The sequence below is a fragment of the Schistocerca gregaria genome, chromosome 3 (assembly GCF_023897955.1).
Source record: "Schistocerca gregaria isolate iqSchGreg1 chromosome 3, iqSchGreg1.2, whole genome shotgun sequence".
Classification (NCBI taxonomy): domain Eukaryota; kingdom Metazoa; phylum Arthropoda; class Insecta; order Orthoptera; family Acrididae; genus Schistocerca; species Schistocerca gregaria.
This window is the reverse complement of record NC_064922.1, coordinates 847317210-847344935: the sequence shown is the minus strand read 5'-3', so window position 1 is coordinate 847344935 and position 27726 is coordinate 847317210. Positions and strand designations below refer to the sequence as shown.

At 43.5% G+C, this 27726-nt stretch overlaps 1 protein-coding gene across 1 annotated transcript in view; it reads left to right on the top strand.

Moving 5' to 3' along the window:
* LOC126354754 (corticotropin-releasing factor receptor 2-like) overlaps positions 1-27726 on the top strand; it is a 310840-nt gene that overhangs the window by 260851 nt on the left and 22263 nt on the right. Inside the window, exons 8-9 of the mRNA XM_050004635.1 lie at positions 4954-5090; positions 12914-12999. Coding sequence (XP_049860592.1) covers positions 4954-5090; positions 12914-12999 — 223 coding nt within the window. The remainder of the gene's footprint in view (positions 1-4953; positions 5091-12913; positions 13000-27726) is intronic.

Genomic DNA, 27726 nt, shown 5'->3' with positions numbered 1-27726 from the left:
CGCAGTGACATACAATGAACAGTGTACGGGGCTAGTAGCTTTCAAAGTACAGTGTGTATGAAAAAGAATCAACCGATTTTTTTTAAAAATATCGTTACCATTATGTTATTTGAGATATGTGCGTGAGCAACGTACTGGGGGTTGGAAAGAGCAAACTCTTAAGTTTTACAAGGTTCCCGCTAGGTAGCAGCACTGTGTGCCTATTTCAGTTCTAGTAAAATGCCGTCGGGAGAATAGAAAGCGTTTTGTGTTTTGTTTTGTGCGTGTCAGTAACAACTGTTCAGAGTGACTTTCGTACTAGGTGTCATGTGGATCCTCCTACAGCACAGAGCATTAGGCGACGGCATGAACAATTCCGAAAAACAGGTTGTTTGCGTAAAGGCAAATCGCCGGGCAGTCCCAGAGTGTCTGACACAGACGTCGAACGCATCCGCCATAGTTTCACAAGGAGTCCGCAGAAATCGTTTCGCGGTGCAGCTCGGCAGCTCAACACGCCCCCGACGTCCCTCTGGCGTGTGTTGCGTCAACGTTTACACGAGAAACCGTACACAATTCAGCTAATGCAACTTTTTCGTGAAGGTGACAAACAACAACGAGTGGAGTTCTGCAGTTTCGTTCTACGCTAGATGGAGGATGACATTTTTCTTCCACGCTTAGTGTTTAGTGACGAGGCAACATACCGTTTAAATCGAAAGGTGGACCGTCATAGTGTGAGAGTATGGAGTACGGAAACCCACATAAAGTTATTCAACATAAGAGGGACACTCGAAAATTCAATGTGTTTTGTGCAGTTTCACAGAACCCATTTGTCTTTGCTGAGAACACTGTTACAGGAAGCACACATCTCTATATGGTTGAGAACTTTCTTTTCCCACTGTTGGAGACTGATTAAAACGGCTTCGTTTACCAACAGCATGGGGCATCGCCACACTGTCATCTGGAAGTGCGGGAATTTTTAAATCACAGGGTTTGCTGAAAGATGGATCCATCGCAGCCTTACATTCCTGTCCTCCAAGGACATGGAACCTGACAGTATGTGGGTATTTCTTGTGGGGGTTTATGAAAGACTGTTTATTTGCCTCCGTTCAAATGGTTCAAACGGCTCTGAGCACTATGGGACTTAACATCTGAGGTCATCAGTCCCCTGGAACTCATAACTACTTAAACCTAACTAATGTAAGGACATCACACACATCCATGCCCGAGGCAGGATTCGAATCTGCGGCAGCAGCAGTCCGCGCGATCCAGACTGAAGCGCCTAGAACCTCTCGGCCACTCCGGCCGGCTTACCTCCGTTACCAACAACAATGAATGAACTGCGACATCGCATAAGAGCAGCTATGTAGGCTGTAACTCAAGACACGCTGGTTACAGTGTGGTAACAATTCGAAACCACACTGATTTATGCCATGCATCTCAAAGGGGGCATATTGAACAGCTAAGAAAAGATATGAAAAAACTTCTTGAGTTGTCCGTATATCAAAATACGAAATTCATTCTATATGTTTATTAGTTTCAGAAATACAGAAGTGACAAGTCGGATGATTCTTTTTGATACACTCTGTATTTCGGGAAAAGACCATGAAGGAAAAATTAGACAAATTTTAGTGTGAGATTCGGTGTACAGATGTAGATGACGAAGGAGGTAGAATTGGAAACGAAAGGGGTCCCAGGCGCTGATAAATTTCCATTTCGATTTTAATGGGCATACACTGCACCATTAGTAGCTTTTCTTGCTCAGACTTGTCGTGAAATTTTCGTACAGCAAAGGTATCGAAAATAGCGCACATTATTCCCGTATACAATGTATCCAATCTAACTGTAGAAAGTACAGTGTACATTTACATGCGAAAAGAAAATGTTTCGGACAAAGATTCTTTGGTTACGAAAACTCCTTTTGCTTACTCTACCCAAAATTACTTGAATTACATATTCATAATCACTTCAAGTAGGTATGTGGTATTCATTTATGTAGCAATTTGTGCGCCAGAACATCACATCAGCACGAGAAAAATTAAGTGGTACTAGAATATTGTAGTACGAATGCTTCTTAATGACATTTTTTGATATACCGTGCATATTCAATACTATTATTCAGTACGTTACAATGCCCTCTGTGTATCACTAACCTGGTGTTTTGCTGCTTCGGTAGCCCCTCGTCGCACAGACTGGCGCTCAGGCGCCAAGTTCAATGTTGGTTTGTGATCCTGCTGAAGTGGGATGTGTCGGGATGCCAGTTGTTAAGTGTTAACAACGTTTTTTGATATACTCGTTTTAATGAAGAATTCTTTGAATCACACATTACCCACTTTCAAATATGGTGGCTCTTGGCTACGCCGTTATACTCAACAGTTTACAACATATTTTTATCGATACTGCCCACGACACGTGGCGTTCACTGAAATTAATACCTTCACTTTATATTTTGTTTATCACTGCTATATTTACTCGCGACCGTTCTTTTGGAGCCGCCTCTGGTTAGTCGACCGTTCGTTTTTGAGTGGCGCCTCGCTGCTAACTCGCCCTGTCTTCCCGGCGCACAAGAGAAACGCTACCTTTCTCCCTCGGCCAATAGGGACACTCCACTCGTCTCCTACTCATATATATATATATATATATATATATATATATATATATATATATATATATATATATATATATATAAACTCTCAGCCAATGGGCGTTTAGATAGTTGTTGCCAGGCAGATCTGACGTGGGTGGCTCTGATCACTATGGGAATTAACTTCTGAGGTCATCAGTCCCCTAGAACGTAGAATTACTTAAACCTAAGGACATCACACACATCCATGTCCGAGGCAGGATTCGAACCTGCGACCGTAGCAGTCGCACGGTTCCAGACTGTAGCAGCTAGAACCGCTCGGCCACCTCGGCCGGCAGATCTGATGTCACGTTTGCTAACATTCTGACGGAAGTTTGTCTCGGAACACAGTCTCCGATTGTAAGATCCTACTCACGAACAGTCAGGTCTTAGCCCTAATAAGGTTGCACAATATTGCCTCCTACGATGTTATCGTTAATGCGTCTTACTGACACATAATTGTGAGATGTACATGTAGCCTGGCTGCTACTGGGCATTTTAGATCGCACAAATGTGCGTAATAATTAGCATAAAGACGTAAAGGGAATGCACGTATGCATTACAAAGTTACAGGAACAGACTCAGATTTGTCAAAGTTACGTACGTTCAGTATTCTGTACACACAGTAAATAAAACGTATGATGCTTTATTCCTGTAGCAAACGTCTCGAGTGTTCATAGTTAGACAGGCCACCACGTACTGTCCACCCACACAGCACAGTCCAGTAGCTGCTGTCATTTCCACGCCGTTGTCCTGAGCCCTTTGCGTCATCACTGGTTCTGCATCACTGTGTCTCTGCAGCCTGTGGGCATGATGCTGTCATGTCCCTCACACGAATGATTGACCTTCCTCAGGGTCTGAGAGATGGCGATGAACTTCACGTGTAATTCCTCCGTGTCTGCCGTCTTGCAATCTCCACCTGAATAGTACCTTAACATTACACACTCCCAGCAGCCATCACATACTGGCATTGTTCTTTGCCTGTAGCTGTGCTGAAAATAAGCTCACATAACATTTTGATCAACACATACCTCCAGAATGGGTATTGTAAAATATACTAACTTATTAAAAAAATTGTCGGCCGCGGTGGTCTAGCGGTTCTAGGCGCTCAGTCTGGAACCGAGCGACTGCTACGGTCGCAGATTCGAATCCTGCCTCGGGGATGGATGTGTGTGATGTCCTTAGGTTAGTTAGGTTTAAGTAGTTCTAAGTTCTAGGGGACTGATGACCACAGATGTTAAGTCCCATAGTGCTCAGAGCCATTTGAACCATTAAAAAATTGTAATGTATTTGATGAATAAAGGGGGCAAAAATTGTTGCACTTTAATTTCTCTATATTTGATGAAAAATATAAAGTTGTGTACGATTCATATGAGATTCACAGAAGCTGGATATAGTCAACATTGTTAAGAGATTTATGTCCATTGCATGTAATAGTACGTGTAGTATTAGCTGACGTCTCACGACAATTACTGTTTGTTTAAATATGTGACTAGCTTCATAGGAGTGTGATGACTATTCTCTTAAACAGCAGTTTAAATAGGAGAACATGAGCAATGTTATCTTTAGGAAAAATGTGGTTTCCATATGTAGGGCTGCTGATAACCTAGAAAACATTTATAAGTAGCTCAAAATCGTAAATGAAAATCAGCTACTTCGTTGTATTAACATACGCGGCTGCCTGCGTCCTGGTGTACATGAAATAATTTAAAATTCTGTTTACATGTGATTGCCCTGCTTGCTCATTTTTCTTCTCTTGATTAATGATGCCAGTTTTTAGCAAATATGCGGGCGCTGTGCCCGGCTTTAGGTGAATTGAGAGAGTGTTGCAGCAATGGCGGCCAGCATTTAACGCACATCCGCTGCTATGAAAATGTTTTACACACATATGAACATTAAATAAAATTCGTTATGTTAACGAACAATCATTGTGCTTGGAGATAAAAACCAGAAATGACCACATCACAGACCTTTTCATCCACGTAACAAAATGTAAGTTTGCAAGTTTGCCTCTTATTATTCCAAGGACTCCTACCGAAAATGTGTATTATTCGTATCACAATCTGTACAGAACTAATGTTAACACTGAGCGTCCCATTTTTTGGATTTGTTGCATGACAGACGTGACTAATGTCTTAGTTTATTGGAGTTTGTGCTTTTGTCGCTTCGTGACTTTTCGCCCGCAAGAAAATATTCATTTAGCACTTTTTTCTTCATTTTCAGGCGAGAATACAAAGTGCCGGATTATCAGTTTGGTATCTTTAGGTTAAGGTGGTCTTGGTGTGAAGCTTTCTATTTCTGGCAGTGAGCTGGTTCCAGCTACTAGACGGCCCCCATTCTCCTCTCTTGTGCAGGTGTGCCGCTGCTGCCAGTGTCTGTGTACGCCCTGCTGCGCCACCTGCTGGCCCAGGGGGAGCCGGCCAGCTGCTGGGTGGAGCCCCACCACATGGTCGAGTGGGTCCTCTACGTGCCCAGCCTGGTCAGCCTGCTGGTCAGTATCACCCACTCGTCTCCCACTCTGTCCCGAGGCTGTGTAACCTGAAGCGTTGTAGAATCCGTCTCAAACTAGTGCACCTCATTTGTCTGTTGACTTTGAGTCTCGGACCTACAATTCAAAACACAAGGTAAGGGTCATTTTTTCGAAAGCTTGTAAGTCTCTCACATTGCGACGCAGAAGTTTGAAATTTTGCTCAAAGGTGCATACAGTCTTCCTCTGCAAGGATGCAGAAGTGAAGCGCCCTGTGAGGTCAACCTCATGCTCGGCGATGCGTCAGACAGCAAAGTGCCGATACATGCGAATAAATGATCAGCTCTCGAAAGTCCATGTGACCTATACTGTGCAGAAGTAAAACATCATATGACCTGTAAGATGTGGTAATGATGTCACATTGGCGCCAAATTTTGTCATAATTGTGCCCAACGCCTCTGTGGACGTGACACGTGATGGGAATGTCATCAAACCCCATCTTACACATATTTCACCCTTTGCTGTGAATCATCTATGATGTAGGTCAGAACTGTGACACCCAGCGTTCAAATCGCTCTGTTTCCTTATGGGTGGCCGACGAAAATATTTAAGCTCAGAACTGAGGCGCAAAGGTCTCGAGAGGTGGCATAAAAGGCGTCAATGTAAACTACCCTTGCCTTTGGGCGACGATGCCCACACATTTTGCGATGGAAAAAGACAGTTTGCAGTGTGATTAGCAACAGGATTCTTGGCAACGTTTGACAATGCTAACATCTCTCACCCCCCCCCCCCCCCGTCCCGCCCCCTAGACGATTCAGCCCTTCTCTGAAAAACATAATGGACCAGCAGTCCCAATGAAGGTGATCGCACGTCTTTGGAGCCTCTCGACTAAATCTGAACGTGATCCGAAGCAGTGAATGATGTTTATGCTTTTCAGCCCTTCTGGTCTGACATTATACATGTGTGAACAGCACGATAATGGGTCCCTCTGAGATCCCGCAGTTTGACGACACCCTCTGTACTAGCCGCTACTCTTTGTTCAGCAATTTAAAAACGTATCTGTAAGGTGAAAGCCAGTCACTCATTACCACGCGCCAGTGTCACAGACAACAATTTAGACAGCGCTCAGCCGAGTGGCTGCATACAAAGCCTACAGTAAGTCAGAAGAGATGCCTGTCTCATCGGTGACTAGTAATTAGTGACTGGCCGTTTCTGTGGCGGTACATTTTTAAAGTGCTCAACATAGGTGCACAGGCGGCACCAAGTTTGTTGCCGCACTAGGGCATCTTAGAAGGACTATTGTTCTTTTGTTCACGCATGTGTCAATATCGGCCCTACACCCAACCCCACCCCATCAGCATGCCACAGGATGTTGCAAAACAGGAGGGCTGGAAAGCATCAACACATACTGCTGCTTCAAATTCCGTCGAATGTTTCTGAACAATTCGTAGCAGTTGCATCGAATATACCAGACCAAAAATTGCGGTCGCAATGCTCTCCAAAGAGATGTGACCACGTTCGTTGTGGTTGTTGATCTACGATATACTTACAGAGGGACTGAATAGTCCAGGGCTTGTCAGGAATGTCAAATGTTGCCAAGAACGTCGTCAGGTTATTGAACATACTGCGAATTGTTAGTCTCGACTGCAAAATGTGTGGGAATCAGTGAGCCAAGGGAACGGGTGTTTTCATTGCCGCTCTTTACACCACCTCTTGAGGCCTTTTGCGTGTCAATAGTGGGCGACGGTATGCCTGAAATGTTTCCCCTGCGACTCATACGAAAACAGCGTGATTTCAACGCTGGGTGTCGTGTTATTGACCTCCGTAGCAGAAGCGACAAAATATGTGGTGAGACGTGTGTAAGCGGGGCTGTGATGACGTTCGCATCGTGTGACAGGTTCACGATGGAGTTGGTCAGAATGTTGGTGAAATTTGGTGCCAATGTGACGTCATTAATTCACCTTACAGCTCACATGAACACCTGGAACATCTGAGCTTTGACCTTTTCTCGTATGCATTAAATGTATTCGCAATAGGGAATACGGATAGCCAGCAACTGTAGAACGGAACGACGACAGTAAAAACGTGTACTGGACCGGCACTTGTACTTGAATTTTCCGCTAATCGCGGGCGGTAGCCTTACTGTTTGGCTATCCGTGCACGACTCACGCTAGACCCAGTCTTCCATAAGCTGTCAACCATGCGTCTACAGCCTGAACCCGCATATCCATTATGTATATTCCATTAACACGTGAGGCGCTTGCCCGGTGTCGGCGGATAAATACGATATTGCAGTGCCTGTGTTATTCTGAATTACGAAGCAAAGTTCCTTTGGATAAGCATGTGTGTCCAAGGGATCATCGGAAATCAGAATAACAAGGCATTCCAACATCACATTTTCTCACATATGTCGACACTTGCCGTTCGAAGTGATGCCGAGCCCGACATTGACATTGGAGAGCGCCACGCTTTTGTGTCATTACAGTGGAAGGTTGAAGTACCTTTGAGCCAAATTTCAAGGTTTTGCGTCGTCATGGAAGACAATTATCGAGTTTCAGAAAAGTTACCCTGAAACAGTGTAGCGGAATGTAGATTATGTCGGTGTAGTTTTATTTTTGAATCGTTCTGCTAGTAACCTGTTGGTTTCGTTCTTCTGCGATAGACACCAGAATCTTGGAAGCGCTCCAGTATGATGTATAGCCTCGAAGTCAGCATAAAATAGAACTTATCATTGAGCTCCTCATTGCAGGAGAAATGGAGCTAACTGCAATCAATTGACGCTTTCTTAAGTAGTGTGGGTATGATAAACTAGAGGTGATTAATGTGAAGCACTGTTTATTGCTTTTCAGTAGCTATGGAAAGGCTGTGCTCACCAAGCCATGCCATGGTCCACTCTGCTCAACTACGGTTCCTTACAATGAGCAGTGTCTCGATCAAATCATCGTGACGATGGTTCAATTAAAATCAATGAATTGTGTGTGCACAGCTTGAATGTCGACAAGGTCTTATGGAATCTTGGTTATCGGAAATGTGTATGATATTGTTACTGAAAGAAAATTGAGAAGGTATTAGATGACGATCAGTGTGGCTTTAGAAGAGGTAAAGGTACCAGAAAGGCAATTCTGACGTTGAGGTTGATAATGGAAGCAAAAACAAAGAAAAATCAAGACACGTTCATAGGATTTGTCGATTTGGAAAAAGCGTTCGACAATGAAAAGTGGTTCGAAATTCTGAGATTAATAAGGGTAAGGTATAGGGGGAGAGGGTGATATACAATATGTACAAGCATAGAGAGGGAATAGTAAGATTGGACAACCAAGAACGAAGTGCTCGGATCGAGAAGGGTGTGAGAATGAGATGTAATCTTGCGCCCCTACTGTTCAATCTGCACATCGAAGAAGCAATGATAGAAATAAAGGAAAGGGTCAGAAGAGAGATTAATATTCAATGTGAAAGGATATTAATGATATGATTCGCTGATGGCATTGCTACCCTAAGTGAAAGTGGAGGAGAATTACATGATCTTCTGAATGGAATGAACAGTCTAATAGACTGTGAGTAAATCGAATAAAAACGAATGTAATGAGAAGTAGCAGAAATGAGAACAGTAAGAAACTTAACAACAGGATTGGTTGTCACGAAGTAGATGAATTTAAGGAATTGTACTACCTAGGCAACAAAGAAACCAATTACGGATGAAGAAAGAACATCGAAAGCAGAGTAGCACTGGCAGAAGAGTATTCCTGGCCAAGAGAACTCTGCTAGTATCAAACACAGGCCTTAATTTGAGGAAGATATTTCTGAGAACGTACGTCTGGAGTACAGCATTGTAAGGTAGTGAAATACGCACTGTGGGAAAACCGGAACAGAAGAGAATCGAAGCATTTGAGATGTGGTACTACAATTGAATATTGAAAATTAGGTAGATTGATAAGGTAAGGGATAAGGAGGTTCCACACAGAATTGGAGAGGAAAGGAATATATGGAAAATACTGACAAGGAGGACAGGGTGATAGGACATCTGTTAAGACATCAGGGAATGACTTCCATGGTACTAGAGGGAGCTGTAGAGGGCAAAAACTGTAGAGGAAGACAGATATTGGAATACATCCAGCAGATAATTGACGGTGTAGGTTTGAAGTGCTACTTTGATACGAGGAGGCTGACACAGGAGAGGAATACACGGCGGGTCGCATCCAACCAGTCAGAAGTCTGGTGACTGAAAAAAAAAATGCTGTTTGTGGATGTTTACAAAAGACCAAAATAATCATCGAATGCAAATTTGGCGGAAGTCAACTGCATCAGTACGAGGCTCAAGATGGTAGTTTGCTGAATACCGTGGTCTCCAGAGTCGCAGACAAAGTACTGTGCATGGGTTTCTGGGATGAACAAGGTATGGATCGTTTGTATGTCTCAGAGCCTGAAACAACTGTCAGTTCAGCACACTACAGTACAAAAGTGACTAAGCTGTAAGTTCAAATTTCCAGTGTGAGAACAGAGATGTAGGCAAACTTCCTTTTGCAACATAATGTCACTCCTCGCGAGAGTTTGTGGCCGTGAAAGTCATTACCAAAATTGGCTGCGGTATCTCACTGCATTCACTTCCCGTCTAGCTCTATATATGTCTGGTGGACTAAGCGGACAAAGTTTCCCAGACTCAGACGCTGTCGTCAGACAGTGACTAGGTTCAGGTGTATCAGATTTTTACGACCGTGACATGCAGACTCTTGTTCATCATGGCCCAAAGTGAATAACGAATCATGGCGAGTGCATGGGAAAATGATGGTCTGTAACTGAAATTTAGCTCTATTTAACTATTTTACTGTGCTCTTTGCATTTGTTTTAGTCGGATGAAAATATATTGGAGGCATTATTTTCAGATTGATCGTATTTTATCTGTGCCAATACTGCACGGTATCCTGATTTTAACGTTGTCCTGGATAATCTCCTTGTACTGGATGACTGTTCATTGGATTTGAGGTTAAAAATAGAATCCCCTTTCTCGTCTGACAACAAGATCATACAATATATTGGATACAAAGACCTATCTTTTGGTATGACTATTGAAAGTGAAGTGAATCCACAGGACTGTTGCAGTGTAGGGTTTCCCACAAAACCAACATTCTATATGTCTTACATCAGACACCAATTTCAACATAATGTACATAGTGTCCCATTCGAACAAATCTAACGTTTTCATGCCGATTGATACAGAAGTATCTGGTCATGCCATTTATCAAAGATTTGCACACTTGCTCGCCCTCCTGGTTGGTTGTAGCAAACATATTCCTTGATACATCGATAGCCTCGCCCTATGAAACGGTCTACTGATCAAGACATGGGACTCACTGTCTGGCTGACTAAGTTTTAGTTCCCCAGTTTGTCATCCAGATTAGGATTTTCTGTAGTTTTCCTAAAATTCCCAAATTGAAAACGAAAAATCCAGTTTCGAGGCCATGTCGTACAAAAATTTTTAGACCCCATGATATATTCATTATGTTGCATGTGCACCAAATCGTAACGGTTTCCACTCACATGAGATCATTGCGTTTCCAATGATCCATTTCATTGTCACATCATTTTAAATATTTATTTTGTCCTGTGAGCAAGTATTCTGTCATATCTTTGACATCCACAGCAGGCAAGTAAGACGTTACTCACTCTGTAGCTGGCTCTGTGTTCGTCAGGCATTTTCTCGAACTCATCACAATGAAACCCGCTAACATTGATTTCAGTGGAGGGAAAATTGTGTTTGGTAGTGAGAGGAACGAACATAATTATGTGGGAAGACACATTGAACAAAACTTTAATTTCTTTGTTTGTTGTGGGAATTATGAGCAGTATAATAAATGCAGTACATCGTTCAGTGTTTTCCATTGCTATTTCTAAAAGGTTTGTTGGTGCTTTTCCAAACATCTATAGCATACATTACACAGCAATCACAGCAAAAGGAAGTCCAGTTTCTATGGCCAACTTTCGTGGCCAGCTTTCGTGCCCAGCTTTCGTGGCCAACTTGCTGCTCAACTTTCGTGGCCAATTTGTCCACTGAGCTTTCGTGGCCAACTTGCTCTCACAGGCTTTGTGGACAACTTGTCCCCAAAGGTTTTGTGGCCAACTTTCCTTCTCAATGTGCCACCTCAGTGTGCCCGTTCTTCGTACCCATTCAACCTTCGAGGCCACTTGCCAAGGTCGCTGATGTTCCACTTGTCGCAGCCATCGTGGATTTTCCGTTGCCCGATAGTGCATACTATACCGGTTTACGTTACCGCTGTTGGTGAATGACGCTTCTTCGCTGAATAGAACGCGTGCAAAAAATCTGTCATCGTCCCGTAATTTCTCTTGTGCCCAGTGGCAGTACTGTACACTATGTTCAAAGTCGTCGCCACGCAATTTCTGGTGCATAGAAATATGGTACGGGTGCAAACGATGTTGATGTAGCATTTTCAACACCGACGTTTCTGAGATTCCCGATTCTCGCGCAATTTGTCTGCTACTAATGTGCGGATTAGTCACGAAAGCAGTTAAAACACCTGCTTGGGCATCATCATTTACTGCAGGTCGTGGTTGAGGTTTCACATGTGACTGAACACTTCCTGTTTCGTTAAATAACGTAACTATCTGGCGAACGGTCCGGACACATGGATGATGTCGTCCAGGATACCGATCAGCATAGATAGCACACACCGGTTGGGCATATTTATCACAATAGCCATACATCAACACGATATCGACCTTTTCCGCAATTGGTAAACGGTCTATTTTAACACGGGTAATGTATCACGAAGCAAATATCTTCCACACTGGCGGAATGTTACGTGATACCGCGTACTTATACGTTTGTGACTATTACTGCGGCATCTATCACAAAGTGAAAAAAGTGGTCCAACTAAAACATTCATATTTCTTTACGTTCTACACGAATAAGTAACAAAAATCGGGGGTTCCTATTTTAAAAAAACGCAGTTGATATCCGTTCGACCTATGGGAGCGCCACCTAACGGGCCAACCATAGCGCCATCTGGTTTCCCCCTTGAAGCTAGACGAGTTTCGTTCTTTGTAGTCTTTTTGTTTGATGCTTATTTCGTGAAATATTTGGCCCGGTCACTATCAATGAACCACCCTGTATAGGTGTTAGAAGGTAATGTAAGAAAGAGTTTCACCTGTTATGCTAGTATGTCCCACATCTTTGTGTTTCCCATAATTAATGGAATACAATGTCTTGTAGAAAATAATGTCTGATGTGGAAAGAAAGCGATTCATGACTCAAATCCAAGTACCATATTGTTTCTTCTGTGTATGATGACTGTCCTTAAAGTAAGGTCATACCTTTTACTTTCATCATGCATCAGTAAGTATTGACTGGATTCCAAGAGTTACATCTTTGCTTATTTCATTGTGTGTTACATTTTGTTTGTGGATATTATTTACTTTTGACAAATTCTTAGTCTATAAATACATAAAAAGTACAAAGTTAATAGCTGATATACATTTTGGGAGATACAGTAGTTAAGCAGCGGATACAGAAGGTACATTACAAAATATAGCGTAGAAAAGTTTACTGTGTAGATGTGATAGTTTCACTGAATCAGTTGAGCGACAGTCTGAGTGTCCTGCATTTAGATTTCCGATGCGCCCAGTCTACCATAGAAATTTTTAGAATTTTTTATACATTGACGAATGTGAATCATTGTGAACAAGTAGCTAATTTAAAAATACACGCATTATTTGGCCTACATGCTGATCATTTTAGGCGGCATTATTACAATTCTGTTTAACACTTTTTCACATTCCTATACAGTACGCAGATGCTTTTCTGGCTTGTGAACTACGCATTTGGGTGTGTGCAGGTGAACTCTGTGTTCCTGGCACACATCGTGTGCATCCTGGTGAGCAAGTTGCGAGCCAACCACTGCCGGGAGCCCAGCTTCTTCAGGTGAGTCATGGCGCCGTCGCCACTTCATTTTGTGTGCTTTGTTGTAGGCCAGCCGTATAGTGAAGAAGAAGCCTTCGACAGCTGTTAAGGTTATGCATTATGCTGTGCTCAGTGATGGAATTAAAACGAGAAGTAACGTTGAGATTCAATGTCCTATCTACAGGAAATTCATTAAAGACTGAAGAGCATCAGCTCCGATTTGACAAACATAAAGCCAGAAATACTGTGGTCGGATATTGGAAACAACCATTATAACATTGGCCGTATTTAATGTACGAAAACAGCAGAAAATTTAGTTCACGATGTTGACAATCCTCTCAAATGTAGTGTTTGCTGACTGTTTCCCTGTAGCTCTTGTACTAATATTTCTTTGTGTTTACACTGACAAAACGCATGCAACATGAGCGTGGTATTACTCTGTTAACTCCTTTGGAAATCTAGATTCAACAACGATACTTAGGGTTTTATGGTAGGTGAGGACCTTGAAAGGTGCCACTACCTGTTCTAATTTAACTTGAATGCACAGAAAATTATGGGGTCCAGTATTAATGCCCTGAAATTTTCTCCCATTGCATGAAATTGGATCCATAAATGAAGAAAATCACGATCTGAACACACTGAATGTAATATTAGGTAGTAGGCAAACATTCACAGAGAAACGGGTCGTATAAAACCGTCATTTAACGTGAATGAATGGAAGACAAGTTGCAGTCACGTTTTTCAGCCATCCTAGAACAACCTGTCAACGTAAATGCCTCATTCCTTGTAGGAGAGACACGTGCTATGCAGTTGCACACCATGTGTCCTAAGACCTAACAACAGAGAAGTTTTCATAGGAGTGTAAAATTTCGATGCGTTCACTACTACAGCACATATACTGAAGTTCTCTGCAATTCGTATTTACCTTTCTCGACTGTGAAATTGAACATAAAATGGGAACATACTGTTTATGTTCAAGGTACCGTATCGCTTTATTAGTTGTGGCAAAGGCACTTCTTTATAAATGTTACATTCGCACATGGCACTCGCATGGACGAAGGTAAGTGAGCACACGTGCATATGAGCATAAAGTCGCAGGACTGAAGCATGACTTTTACAGTGAAATAGTTAGAGAGGGATTTAAATTTACTTCCCAGTTATTATTCAGAAATCAGAAAAGAAAATTTATGAACAACATACACAAATGTGAAATTACAATGAAATCTAGACCTTATAGCTGCGAGAGGCTATGATAAATATTAACGGGGACAGTTGAAAATGTGTGCCCCCTACCGGGACTCGAACCTGGGATCTCCTGCTTACATAGTAGAAGCTTTCTCTATCTGACCCATCGAGGACACAGAGGATAGTGCGACTGCAGGGACTTATCTCTGGCACGCTCCCCGTGAGACCCACACTTCCAACTTACAGGCCACACACTACATTTGCAGTGCCCCTCTCCACTATATTCATTACTCGCGGCAATCAATCTACCGATTCCCGATTCCCGATTCGGAAATGTCCGAATCAACGGATACCATCTCCATATAGATAAGGCTTACCGGCCAATAATCTTCTTCACTGCGAAAGCACTCACATTGCCCGAACTCTTACGGGAATCGGTAGATTGACTGCCGCAAGTAATACGTATAGTGGACAGAGACACTGCAAATGTAGCGTGTGGACAGTAAGTTGGAATTGTTCATCTCACGGGGAGCGTGCCAGAGCTAAGTTCCTGCAGTCGCCCTATCCTTTGTCTTCTCGATGGATCAGACGTATAGAACGCCTGCCAGATAAACAGGAGATCCCGGGTTCGAATCCCGGTCGGGGCACACATTTTCAACTGTCCCCCTTGATATTTATCAACCCCTCTGCGCAACTCAAGGTCTGGATTTCATTGTAATTTCATTCTTCGAGAGCTGCAAGATCACCAATCGTATCTGTTCTTTCGGACATGTCCGAAAGAGCAGATACCATCTTCGTAGTCATATACAAGTGTCCCCTAACGGATCACACGAGCGTACAAAAATTCACAAAAAAACAGAAAATAATCTTATATGGTTTACAGTACAAGTAATAGTGTTTAGACAGTGAGAAAGTGGCGTGAAAATCAACCTATATCTTCGGATGATTCACTAAAAAATAGCTATTAATTCTCGCATATTCAGACAAAGACGCAGTCTGAACAAAGAGCTAACCTTGCTCACATGGATACACAATTGAAAATCACAGAAACACCTGAAAAAATCATATAAAAATGGAATTTGGCCAATTCACCGTAAGCGAGTAACTGCCTAATGGACAGTCCTAAACTCTACAGTTAGCAGAAGGAAATCCTGAACTGTATAACTAATCGGTGTGCGGTGCGATGTAAGGCCAACAGAAACGAAAGACTGGAATGTGCTACAGGTCACACTGACCAACCGTATTTCAAATCTGCACCAAGCAACCTGATTGTCTGACAAAGATTTGCTCAGAATGACTTACATATAGACATGCTTCTCTCTACTCAGCTGAAGAGGAGACTTCTCTTTCAGACGAAACCATAGACGAGTAGGTCTTTGAATTATTACAGTGACTTGCAACTCTCATATTGATACATAACGTGAAAGACGTTTATAACAGATTACTTTCAACCTTGCGCTGTAGAAAATATCGTTAATAGCAAATTTTACATCTTTAAAAGTACTCCGACAGTCACTGTGCCTCGTGTGTCCATCTTCGACAACATATCTTCTTCTTTCACCACCTGCCTAATTTTTTTTTGGCTTTTCCTCGTCAAATGTTTTGGATTTCCATCGACTTCTAGGTTGCGATATTTGTGTTTGTAGTCACCGGTTAATTTTAATGTAGCTAATTCCCTGATGCTTCATTCATAAAAATATTCATAGCTTTGGTATCATGTGACAAATGGTGGTGCCATCTATGACACTTAAATTCAAGTATATATTCGAGTCATTCTACTGCGTCGAATTTAGATAGCTGTGAACATTGGTAATTAATAGCTGGCTCAGATTATATATTGCAAGGGGAAGATATAGCATTAAGGAAGTTGAGTTAGTTTTGAAAGTGATGTCGAAAGTACCAACGTTGTTGAAAATTACTTGGTGTAGGAGAAATTCAAATGGGCATGAGACGCGACCACATTCCTCCATTCCCTTCCGAATGAATTCTGTAGAAGAGTCATTCACACTTTTGCCTATTATTTACTGCAGATCCCTTATCGAAAATTGTTGCTGCCAGTGACTGTAACGAACAATTGGTCACATGGTCGTCTACAGCAGCAGAACTTCTACATGGTTCTACTTGCGTACCTTTCTAACCTCGTCACTACTTTTTAAACTCAACATCTACATCTGTGCTAGCCACTGTTTGATGTTTTCCAGTCAAGACTGTCAAGTTTCCTCTGTATCTTCAAATGGTGTAAATGCAGATTTCCCTTTCTTCAACTACACTCCTGGAAATGGAAAAAAGAACATATTGACACCGGTGTGTCAGACACACCATACTTGCTCCGGACACTGCTTGAGGGCTGTACAAGCAATGATTACACGCACGGCACAGCGGACACACCAGGAACCGCGGTGTTGGCCGTCGAATGGCGCTAGCTGCGCTGCATTTGTGCACCGCTGCCGTCAGTGTCAGCCAGTTTGCCGTGGCATACGGAGCTCCATCGCAGTCTTTAACACTGGTAACATGCCGCGACAGCGTCGACGCGAACCGTATGTGCAGTTGACGGACTTTGAGCGAGGGCGTATAGTGGGCATGCGGGAGGCCGGGTGGACGTACCGCCGAGATGCTCAACACGTGGGGCGTGAGGTCTCCACAGTACATCGATGTTGTCGCCAGTGGTCGGCGGAAGGTGCACGTGCCCGTCGACCTGGGACCGGACCGCAGCGCCGCACGGATGCACGCCAAGACCGTAGGATCCTACGCAGTGCCGTAGGGGACCGCACCGCCACTTCCCAGCAAATTAGGGACACTGTTGCTCCTGGGGTATCGGCGAGGACCATTCGCAACCGTCTCCATGAAGCTGGGCTACGGTCCCGCACACCGTTAGGCCGTCTTCCGCTCACGCCCCAACATCGTGCAGCCCGCCTCCAGTGGTGTCGCGACAGGCGTGAATGGAGGGACGAATGGAGACGTGTCGTCTTCAGTGATGACGGTCGCTTCTGCCTTGGTGCCAATGATGGTCGTATGCGTGTTTGGCGCCGTGCAGATGAGCGACATTGTGCATGCTCTGTTGCCTGTGTCTATGTGCCTGTGGTTCTGTCAGTGTGATCATGTGATGTATCTGACCCCAGGAATGTGTCAATAAAGTTTCCCCTTCCTGGGACAATGAATTCACGGTGTTCTTATTTCAATTTCCAGGAGTGTATCTTCTGGGAAAAGAACGCCATCACTACAGATTTAAGTGTTTTTATATTTCGTTAGAATCAAACCGACCTTCTCCGAGGATTTCTTCTACCAGTCTTTTCATTCTTCTGAACATATTGTGTTTCGGTTTTTTTTCGACCCTGATTTATGAAAATGATGTCTCGGTAGTACTAAGGTCTTTGAGTGGAATTTGATCTATTGCGTTGTTCTTTAAGCATGAAGATGTTTCACCTGTCTCATACATGTTGCATACCAGGTGGAACAGTCTTGTCGTGGTACATTCCCCCAAGGACCTCAACAATCCTGAGAGGATGTCGTCTACTCCACGGACCTCGGTCTTCCAGTATTCTGTTAAATTCTTCTCGTAGTATCGCATCCACCATTTCCTCTTCATTCACGTTCTCTTCTCAGTCCGTAATATTGTGTCCAAGATTGTCCCCTTTGTGCAGCCCGTTTATGTATTAGTTTCGGCCTTCCCTCGTTTACTAGCACTTTCTTGTCCTCGGAGCTCTTAACACTCATACAAGTGCTTTTGCTTTCTTTAATTTTCCTACAGTCACTACCTATCATTTACATAACCACACATGGTTCTGCAACATTTTTCTTGAAGCAGTTCCTGCTTTGTCATTTCACAGAATTACTAAATGCTAAATAAAAATACTAAACCATTTTCCTTCGTTTTTTTTTTTCAAACAAAGTTTGCTTCAGTATTTGTACCTGCAAACTACTTCGGATTTTTCTCGATTAGCACAAGAACGTGAAGCAGGGGTGCTCGATCTCTCGTTAGTCGTAGGCGTTGTGCTATAGCTTACACAGGATCGTGTACGAGTCCCCCACCTGAGTGAGAATTTGATGAGGAATCTTCAGTCCAGCGGTGGGTTTATCTGCAGACTGTCTCTCGTTACGAAATTGCTTTAACGAAGATTGATATTTCCTCAGAGACCGTATTCCAGGACTTGGGGCAGGATGAGGCAAGGAAAAACCGTTTATCGTATCTCACCTTTTTATTTCTATTTTAGGTCATTCACAAACAAAGTTTTTATGTATCCTCGACGGCCGACCATCGGTAAGCTAAGAATAAGAGCTTGAGAGATGAGGGAGAAATGGAACCGAAGTTCAGTGTTTACTGTATTACCAATGGAAATTGCGTTGAACTTAACATGGAAAGTAAAATAATGTGGTAAATGGTATAAGAGATTGGCATTCCTGAACAACTGTGAGGATTGTCACAGTAAATTTATACACAACTACAATGCTATTGAAAAAAACCGTATTTCATCATAATGTGATTTGCTTTTGATAGTGGTCCGCATTATCGCGTCTTAAATATGTGCGTACTCAATATCCGAGCAGATATGCTATTGAATAAAGTACTTGCTAGCAAACACACCTCAATACATCTTTTGTAAATGGGGAGACATCTTCAGCAATGTAGTTAGCGATCGACGTACCTAGGGATATTTTGATCGGTACGCCATTGTACCCTATGTAAGCGACCTTCTAACAACGCTACCACAACAAAGGTCAGAATTTAATAATGATTGTGGTGTTTCTCACGCTGCCAAATACTGCATTTTCGGGCAACAACGAAGTTATTATGTGGCAGGTGTCATTAGAGCACAGTTAGTAAAGTCATTTCAGGTAATAATGAATAAACTAGGCACTCATCTTTTCGTGTTTCCCACGCTGGTGTCGTTGTAAAATCATGGCTCAATAGTCGAAAATCTAGGTGGTGATGATTCCAAGTTCGGATGCAAAGAGGCCTAGGTTTTATTCTGCTATATTCAAAAGTTTTATAGATGTGTTTCACAAACGATTCTTGAAGATTAAACCATTGAAAGTTAGCACAATTGTGATGTGAAAAAAACTAATCAGCACCCCCAATTCAAGTTACACTTCTTTTTTTATTGCTTATGTTGCAATGGCACGTAACACACAAAACATCACTTCACAACACAAAACATACTTGAAAACATGTTCCTCACTGTTAAAGTTCACATTTTATAAGCTGACTACGTTATGTGTCTTTCCAACATGACGTCCAAGACTTGACTTTTTCAAGGTCCGACTTACGCGCCCAAAAATCAGAGTTACAAGTACGACAGAGATCATAGTGACAAAAGAAAGAATACACATAAGAAAAATATCATTGCAATAGAAACATATCGATGTATCAAAGTACCTCTACATTAACGAAATCAAATCTGAATGTTGTCTCAGAAATATGTCAACTACTTTACAGAAATACAGTAGAATATTGCTGGTATCGAGAGGTTGAGTTGAGGTGCCGTAATGGTTACGTAATTCAAGTACCATTACAACCTGAAGAATAACATACAGGTATGTAGCAACATAGATGTGCACACGGCTGTGACACACTGGAAACTTATTGTTACAAAATGAATCATCTTTTCATGGCGCAATGATTGGCAAACCACTGTAAACATAAAAAGTGACGTAACGTGCCTACATAGACATTTAAGATCGTTTGACTCTTTTATAGGTGATCAGTCAACACCTTGAGAGATCCCCTCGTTGTATCAATCCTCTATAAAAGTTTATCAGTAAGCGGTAAAGGTGACGTACAGTACAACTGGTAGCTCCTTCCCACTCGAAGCAGTGGAAGTTAACGCTCTCTGGGATTACCTAAGTGTATTGGCGCGTAGGATTCCCTCCCACTCGTTCTCCATAGATTTCTTGTTTATGTTGTCCTTTACAACAGTAATTGCAGCACACTGGATCAGTTCGAAGAGGCAAGCAGATGATCTGTGTCTATAAACTCGGGATGCGCTAGCTAATCTTTTTGAAATAAGTTCCGGGATGCCATTACGGTGTATTTACGAGTGTTGCCCAGAAAGTAATGCACCATATTTTTTTCTTCAACAATTCTTTATTGAATATAATGAGAATTACACACACGAAAGAATGGTGTTTTAGCTACACACCCTATTTCTCCACCCCGTTCTAGGCCCTACCTTAAGCGTGAAACAAGGGCGTGTATGCCCCCTCGGTACCAGTCTATGTCCTGGTGGCGCAGGCAATACTGCACTGTGTGAATCACCTCCTCATCGTCTTCAAAATGTCTTTCAATACGGCCAGTGTGGCCGAGCGGTTCTAGGCGCTTCAGTCTGGAACCGCGCGACCGATACGGTCGCAGGTTCGAATCCTGCCTCGGGCATGGATGTGTGTGATGTCCTTAGGTTAGTTAAGTTTAAGTGGTTCTACGTTCTAGGGGACTGATGACCTCAAATCTTAAGTCCCATAGTGCTCAGAGCGAAGCCATTGTCTTTCAAGAATGGCATATTTTAACGCCCTAAACAACTGGAAGTTCGAAGGGGCTAGGTGAGGGGTGTAGGGTTAACGGGTAAACACTGTATAACCCTGTTTTGCGATGTGTTCAGCAGTCCCAAGACATGAATGGGGCCGAGCGTTATCGCGTTGCAACAAAACATCTCCTTGGTTGCTGTGGCGCTGAGGTCGCCAGAAGCACGTCTTTTTGTTAATGTGTTGAAGAAGCTTATGAATTAACGGTACCGCCTCTTCGCATCACATTAATGAGAATCATACATTGACAATCCCAGAACACGGTGATCATGACCTTACCGGCGGAAACAGTTGCTTTGATTTTTTTCTTGTGTGGGGAATGGGAATGGCACCGTTTCATGGACTGTCGTTTTGTTTCGGTCTCAAAATGGTGAACAAAGTTTTCACCATCTGTCACAATCCGGGAAAAGAAGGCCTCCCCCTCAGCTTCAAAACGTTGCAACAAATCAAGACAAATAAATGTTTTTCCTGTGCTATTTGTGATCCACCGTTAGACATCGCGAATCCCATCTTGCACACACTTTTGAACATCCAAGAGTACGGATAATCGCATCCACACTTCCTTTGCTGATTGACAGCCGAGTCTTAATACGTCTGCCCTCGCGAATGAAAATATCAACTTACTGCAACATATCAGGTGTGACAGCCGGGGATAGTCTTCTCGACCGCTGCAAATCGGGGAGCTCCACTGAACCGCCTTCTGATGACCTCACCCTCCGTGCCAAACTGTACTTCTGTCGACAGCAGATGCTCCGTAGACTTTGCACAAGCGTTTGTGAATATTCCCCAGTGTAGTGAGAAATTCAATGACTACACAATGTTTGTAACGTACATCAACTACAGACGCCATTTTGAAACTGCCCTGCACCTACACTATCTGTGGGAAGTGAAGGAAACCTTGCGTGCTCACTCAGGAGACTTAAAATAACACATACGTAACGTTTCGCATTCGTAGCATTGTTTTCGGCTGAGAAAAGAATTCGGTGCATTACCTTCTGGTCAACCCTCGTATTAGCGATGGCTGTAAAATAGTTTAAAGTTAAGTAGATGAAACAATGAAGACAATGGTGGCTGAAGGAAATGCAGCAGACTGTAAGCGAGAAAGAAAGAAACTGTGGTAATGGGAGAGAAAAAGAATGGAACAAAGACAATGGCAGTGGGTGAGAGAAGCAGTGAAAGTTGCAAGGATGGAGAGTGGTAAGGAAGAGCGAGAGAAATGGATGATGGCTGGGACAGTGTGAGAGATAGACAGGAAAAGGTGCCAATGGGAGGAAAAAAGACATATATGTAGACAGTGGCAGTAAGAGGGAGATCCTGAGTATGAAGGCTTCACTACAGAGAGAGGCGACGGGGCAGGGATTTATAATGTTCTGTGTTAAAAGAGAGCGAAAAACTTCGCATGCCAAAATTTTTGGTGAGGAATGTGGCCTTTTTTGCGCTCCAACAGGAACATTTTTCAACTGGTGTCTTATCACTGTGCCATACGGGCCCACCGTTACCGATGCCTGTGTGGGAAACAGTTTCTCGTCTGCTACTGTTGCATTCTGCAGTATTGCTTAAGGGAGAATGTGCTAGCTCTAGCGTCCCAATAAAATGTAAAAATTAGAAAACAAAAATCTGCCTGACATAAAATAAACTTACAACATTTGTATATTTAGGAACTATCGCCAGGAATGTGTTTGTGGTGAAATGAATGCATGAACCTAACCTTCGGGAAATTTTATGTCCTACATGCCAATTTCTTGCAAGAATCGTAGGGAAACATAATTCAGACATGAAATATTTCTTACAAGAAACCTTCTTTCCAGAAATTCTATACTATTGTTCTTTATGGAGCTGGATTAAGGGAAGAGAAAGTGTATATTCAAGCAAGAGCTGCATATTTTGTAAGGGGGCGTGTTTCGTCAGCAGGATACTGTCATAGCCCTTAGTTTTTAATTTTATCCGTAGGTCTTCCCCTACGAAGAAGAGTTGCCTAATCAGGTTTCGTCACTGCATTCCCCTAACATTTACTATCTGTAACTATAACATAGCCTAATTAATTTAGAGTCTGCTTCACGCCCAGTTTTATTCCTGCAACTAATACACGACTTATTAACTCTGTCAGTCGGTAGTCGCATGTATATGATGTCCCATACTGGTGATGCTCGTATTTCTTCCACTGTTCTGCCTGGAAATGAATGCCTCAATGAAGGTGTACCGGTCGCCTGCGCTGGATGTCGACCTTCCAAGTCTCTTTGTCACTTTTATACTGAAGCGCCAAAGAAACTGGTCTAGGCATGCGTATAATAATACACAGGTATGTATAAGGGCAGAATAAGGTTCTGCAGTCGACAACGCCTATAAAACACAACAAGTGTCTGGCGCAGTTGTTAGATCGGTTACTGCTTCTACAATGCTAGGTTATCAAGACTGAAGTGAGTTTGAACGTGGTGTTATAGTCTGCGCACAACATCTTCGGCGCACAACATCTTCGAGGTAGCGATGAAGTAGGGGTTTTCCCCTCTGACCATTTCGCGAGTGTACCGTGAACATCACGAATCCGGTAAAACATCCTGCAAGAACGGGATCAACAATGTGTGAAGAGAATCGTTCGACGTGACAGAAGTGTAGCCCTTCCTCAGATTGATGCCGATTTCAATGCTGGGCAATCAAAAAGTGTCAGCGTGCGAGCCATTCAACGAAACATCATCGATATGGTCTTTCGGAGCCGCAGGCCCACCCGTGTACCCTTGATGACTGCACGACACAAAGCCTTACGCCTCTCCTGGGCCTGTCACCACCGACGTTGGACTGTTGATGACTGGAAACACGTTGTCTCGTCGGACGAGTCTCGTATCGAGTGGATGGACGTGTACGGGTATGGAGACAAGCTCATGAATCCATGGAACCTGGATGTCAGCAGAGGACAGTTGGAGCCGGTGAAGGCTTTGTAATGGTATGGGGCGCGCGCAATTGGTGTGATATGCGACCCCTGATAGGTCTAGATACGAGTCTGACAGGTGACACGTATGTAAGCATCTTGCCTGATCACCTACATTCATTCATGTCCATTCCACAATCAGACAGACTTGGGCAATTCCAGCAAGAGAATGCAACACCCCACACGTCCAGAATTGCTACAAAGTGGCTCCAGGAAACGTCGTCTGAGCTTGAACACTTCCACTGGCCACCAAACTCCCCAGACATGAACATTATTTAGGATATGGGGGATGACTTGAAAGGTACTGTTCAGAAAAGATCTCCATCCCCTCGTACTCTTACGGATTTATGGACAGCCCCCACGAATCATGGTGTCAATTCCTCTAGCAGTACTCGAGACAGTAGTCTAGTCCATGCCACTTCGCGTTACGGCACTTCTGCTTGCTCGCGGGTGCCCTGCGCGATATTAGGCAGGTGTACCAGTTTCTTTGGCTCTTCAGTGTATTTCCCTCTGTGTGTTCTCTTTCAGTGAGCACTTCACAGACTTACACCAGGCCGAAGTGCCTACTGTAATCAGAAATACCTCAACCAGCGCAGTCAAGAATGTTCGCCCGAGTCTAAAGAGTACTGAAGTTTGAACGTGACGCGAGCCCTCTCTACGACGATCAAGACGGACCTGCTGGTGTCAGGCTTAGACACACCCACTGACGCGCCCCCTGGGACGGCTGTTGCAGAGATTCGCCTTTGGAGCCGCCAGATCGCCCTCGGCGCCCACCGCTGGTGATCATCCCTCTAGAGATCCTCCCAGACCTGTCCTCCTCGAGGTCCATAGGCGCCCAGCTAGATCCGTGCCTAGTCTGGTGAGTCACTGCCTGCATTACACAAACAGGTCACTTCTCAGACATACCTCTGGATAACACTACAATACACTGTTGACCGTTAAAATTGTAACAGCATGGAAACTGTATAAACACGCATCAAATTAGCGTTTGGACATTCGAATGAGTAACACTTCAGCACAACCGCACCAAAGCATGAGGCCTATTTTTTTAATGTCTTTTCGGTCATGAAATGGAGGCCACAATGAAAATGAAAAATGTTTTACTCGCAGTATTTAGCTACACCTTCCATCTACTGTTCTACATAGTCGCCGCTCAGACTTACGCAATGGTCGCATTGTAGTACAAACATTCCAATACTGTCGTTGCAGAAGAGAGTCGCCTTTACTCTATGCAAATTTACTGGTCCTTGTCTGTAACAAACTGCTGTCCTCATAGCCAGCGGTTCATGTGAGCACAACACATTTGCACAAACCCTGATCGGATTTTCAGTGTGGTTTTAATTTCGCGGCCGAGCGGACTTCGGGAAAAAAACCTCGTATGTCAGCATTGCACCATCTGCATTCTGTATACAAATAAGTATTACACGGAAGGTTTCTATTTCATATTTCGCATTTCAGTGTTGGTTGTTCTTGAGACGTCTGTGTTCAAAGAACAAACTTCTATTAGCGTGTGTCGGAGTTGGACAGTTGCAGGATTGTGCTCTATCGGAGCGTGGATTATCGTTCTGCAGTATTGCATCTCAATTTGGTCGGGATACTACGATTGTCACGTGAATATGGAATCGAGAAGTTCATGAGGCTCGCACTGAACGCCATGAAAAAGGATCTCAATGTATCCAAGCGACCAGTGCCGGACAGACATACACTGAGGTGGCAAAAGGCATTGGATAGTGATACACACATATATAGGTGGTGGCAGTATCGCGTACACAAGGCATAAAAGGGCTGTGCGTTGACGGAGCTGATATTTGTGCGCGGTGACTGATGTGAAGAGATTTCCGACGTGATTGCGCCCACAACATTAACAGACTTTGAACGCGGTATGGTACTTGGAACTATCCATTTCGGAAATCGTTAGGGAATTCAATATTCCGAAATACACAGCGTCAAGAATGAGCCGAGAATGCCAAATTTCAGTCATTACCTCTCACTACGGAGGACTCAGGGTGTTCACTTAATGATCGTACAGTTGTCAGTGCGAACAGAAAGCAACACTGAGTGAAATAACCGCATATATCAATATGGAACGTACGACGACCGTATCCGTTAGGACAGTGCTGAGAAACTTGTCGTTAGTGGGCTGTGGCAGCAGACGAACATCCGTATAATCTTGCCCTGCTCAGATGAATCCTGTTTTTAGCTGGTAAGAGCTGATGGTAAGTTCAGAATATGGCGCAGACCCCACGAGGTCATGGACCTAGGTTCTCTTCAAGGCAGTATGCAAGCTGGTGGTGGCTCCATTATGTGCGGGCTGTGTTTACATGGAATGTACTGGGTCCTATGCTCCAGTTGAACCGATTATTGACTGGCAGTTGTAATTTTGGGCTGCTTGGAGACCATAACCTTCATATTCCCAAACAATTACGGAATTATTATGGATGACAAAGCTGCTGTCACCGGGCTACAGTTGTTCACGATTGGTTTGAAGAGCATTCTGGGCGATTCGGGCGAATAATCTTTGTAGGACATAATCGAGAGGTCCGTTCGTGCACAAAATACTGCACCGGCACCACTTTCACAATTATGGACGGCTATTGAGCCAGCACGGTTCAATATTTGTGTAGGAGACTTACGGCGACTTTTCAGTCCATGCCACGTCTGCTGCACTGTGCTGGGCAAAAGGAGATGCGACACGGTGTTAGGAGGTATCCAATGACTTTTGTCACCTCAGTGTACTGTTCATGCAGGATTGTACAGTCACGTAACATACATTGAGTCAGAAAATGGGCCTGTTTGCAGCAAGTCAAGTATTTGCAGGACGTCTGGAGCACCACGGACTGCCAGCACAGTGACCAATGTTGCGGCTCCTCCTGAAGCGGCAGCAGAAGTAGGCGCGAATGTGTGGTACTCCCAACAACATCAGAGAATGCACAGTGTTATCATGGTGTTTTATCAGACGAGTCCCTGTGCTGTGCACAGCATCGCGATACCCGTATCCGTGCGTGGAGGCTGCGAGAAGAAAAAGTGTTGCCAAACTCGACGCGTCATCATGCGGGTCCAGCACCTTCTCGGATATTATCGTGTTACATTGGGGACACAATATCTCTGGTTTTGGACAGCGGCCGTTACGTTTCAGTACGTAAAAGCCAGTTCCTGTGCTCTACCTTAGAGGACTCTCTGACAATGTATTTCAACAAGATCACATGTCTCCATACCGTTCTGATGTACCTCGATACAGGTGGAGTTCGACTTTTGTCCCAACCATCACATCCTCCAAATCTCCTCTCCACTGAAAACACCTGCCGATAAACTGCCACGCCATCACAGGCTAGCCACGAAGATTGGCATAGAGTTGAATCGCCATGGAATGACGTGATCCAATTTATTCCATTCAACGTTCAGCCTCGTTATATATATTGCCGCTAGTAGATGTGGCAGTTCCGTCTACTACATTTATCACTCTGTATGCCCCAAAATCAGCTCAAAATGCAATCATCTGTTGCTTGCGCTCTACTGTATACGCAAAATACGTTATTTTCCTATCCACCCCAGTGTTTCAGTTTTAATCACCAGTAGACTATCATTGGACTGATGATATGCCGATGCGACCAGCGGTGGCTACTATGTTTCTGGAACATTCCTAAGACCGTGCCTCGGCCTATCTGAAGCAGAAATCTTTCTATAAATACGGTAGTCACAAGCTGACTGAACAAAATCTTAGTCATGCGGAGGGGAAATGCTAATACTAACATCAAGAATCATTCAGCCACATTCTGCAAGACCTTCTGAGTAGCAGGAAGCCGACTCCGAAACAGTTTTCTGCATTACACTACAGAACTGAATGACACCTCTATCTTCAGAAGATAGGTAATGTCGTATCTACTAAAGCGGAAGATAGGTAATGTCGTATCTACTAAAGCGGCAATACCGATTACCATTGTCACTGTGCACACTTTTTCTCTTCTGCACTACTCTTTCCATTCTGATCTTCATCATTTCCCAGTATTTTTAGCCGAATTAATGTCCTTGAGGACAATATTCTGGAAATGGAAGAAAATGTAGATGAAGGCAAAATGGGAGATACGATACTGCGTGAAGAGTTTGACAGAGAACTGAAAGACCTA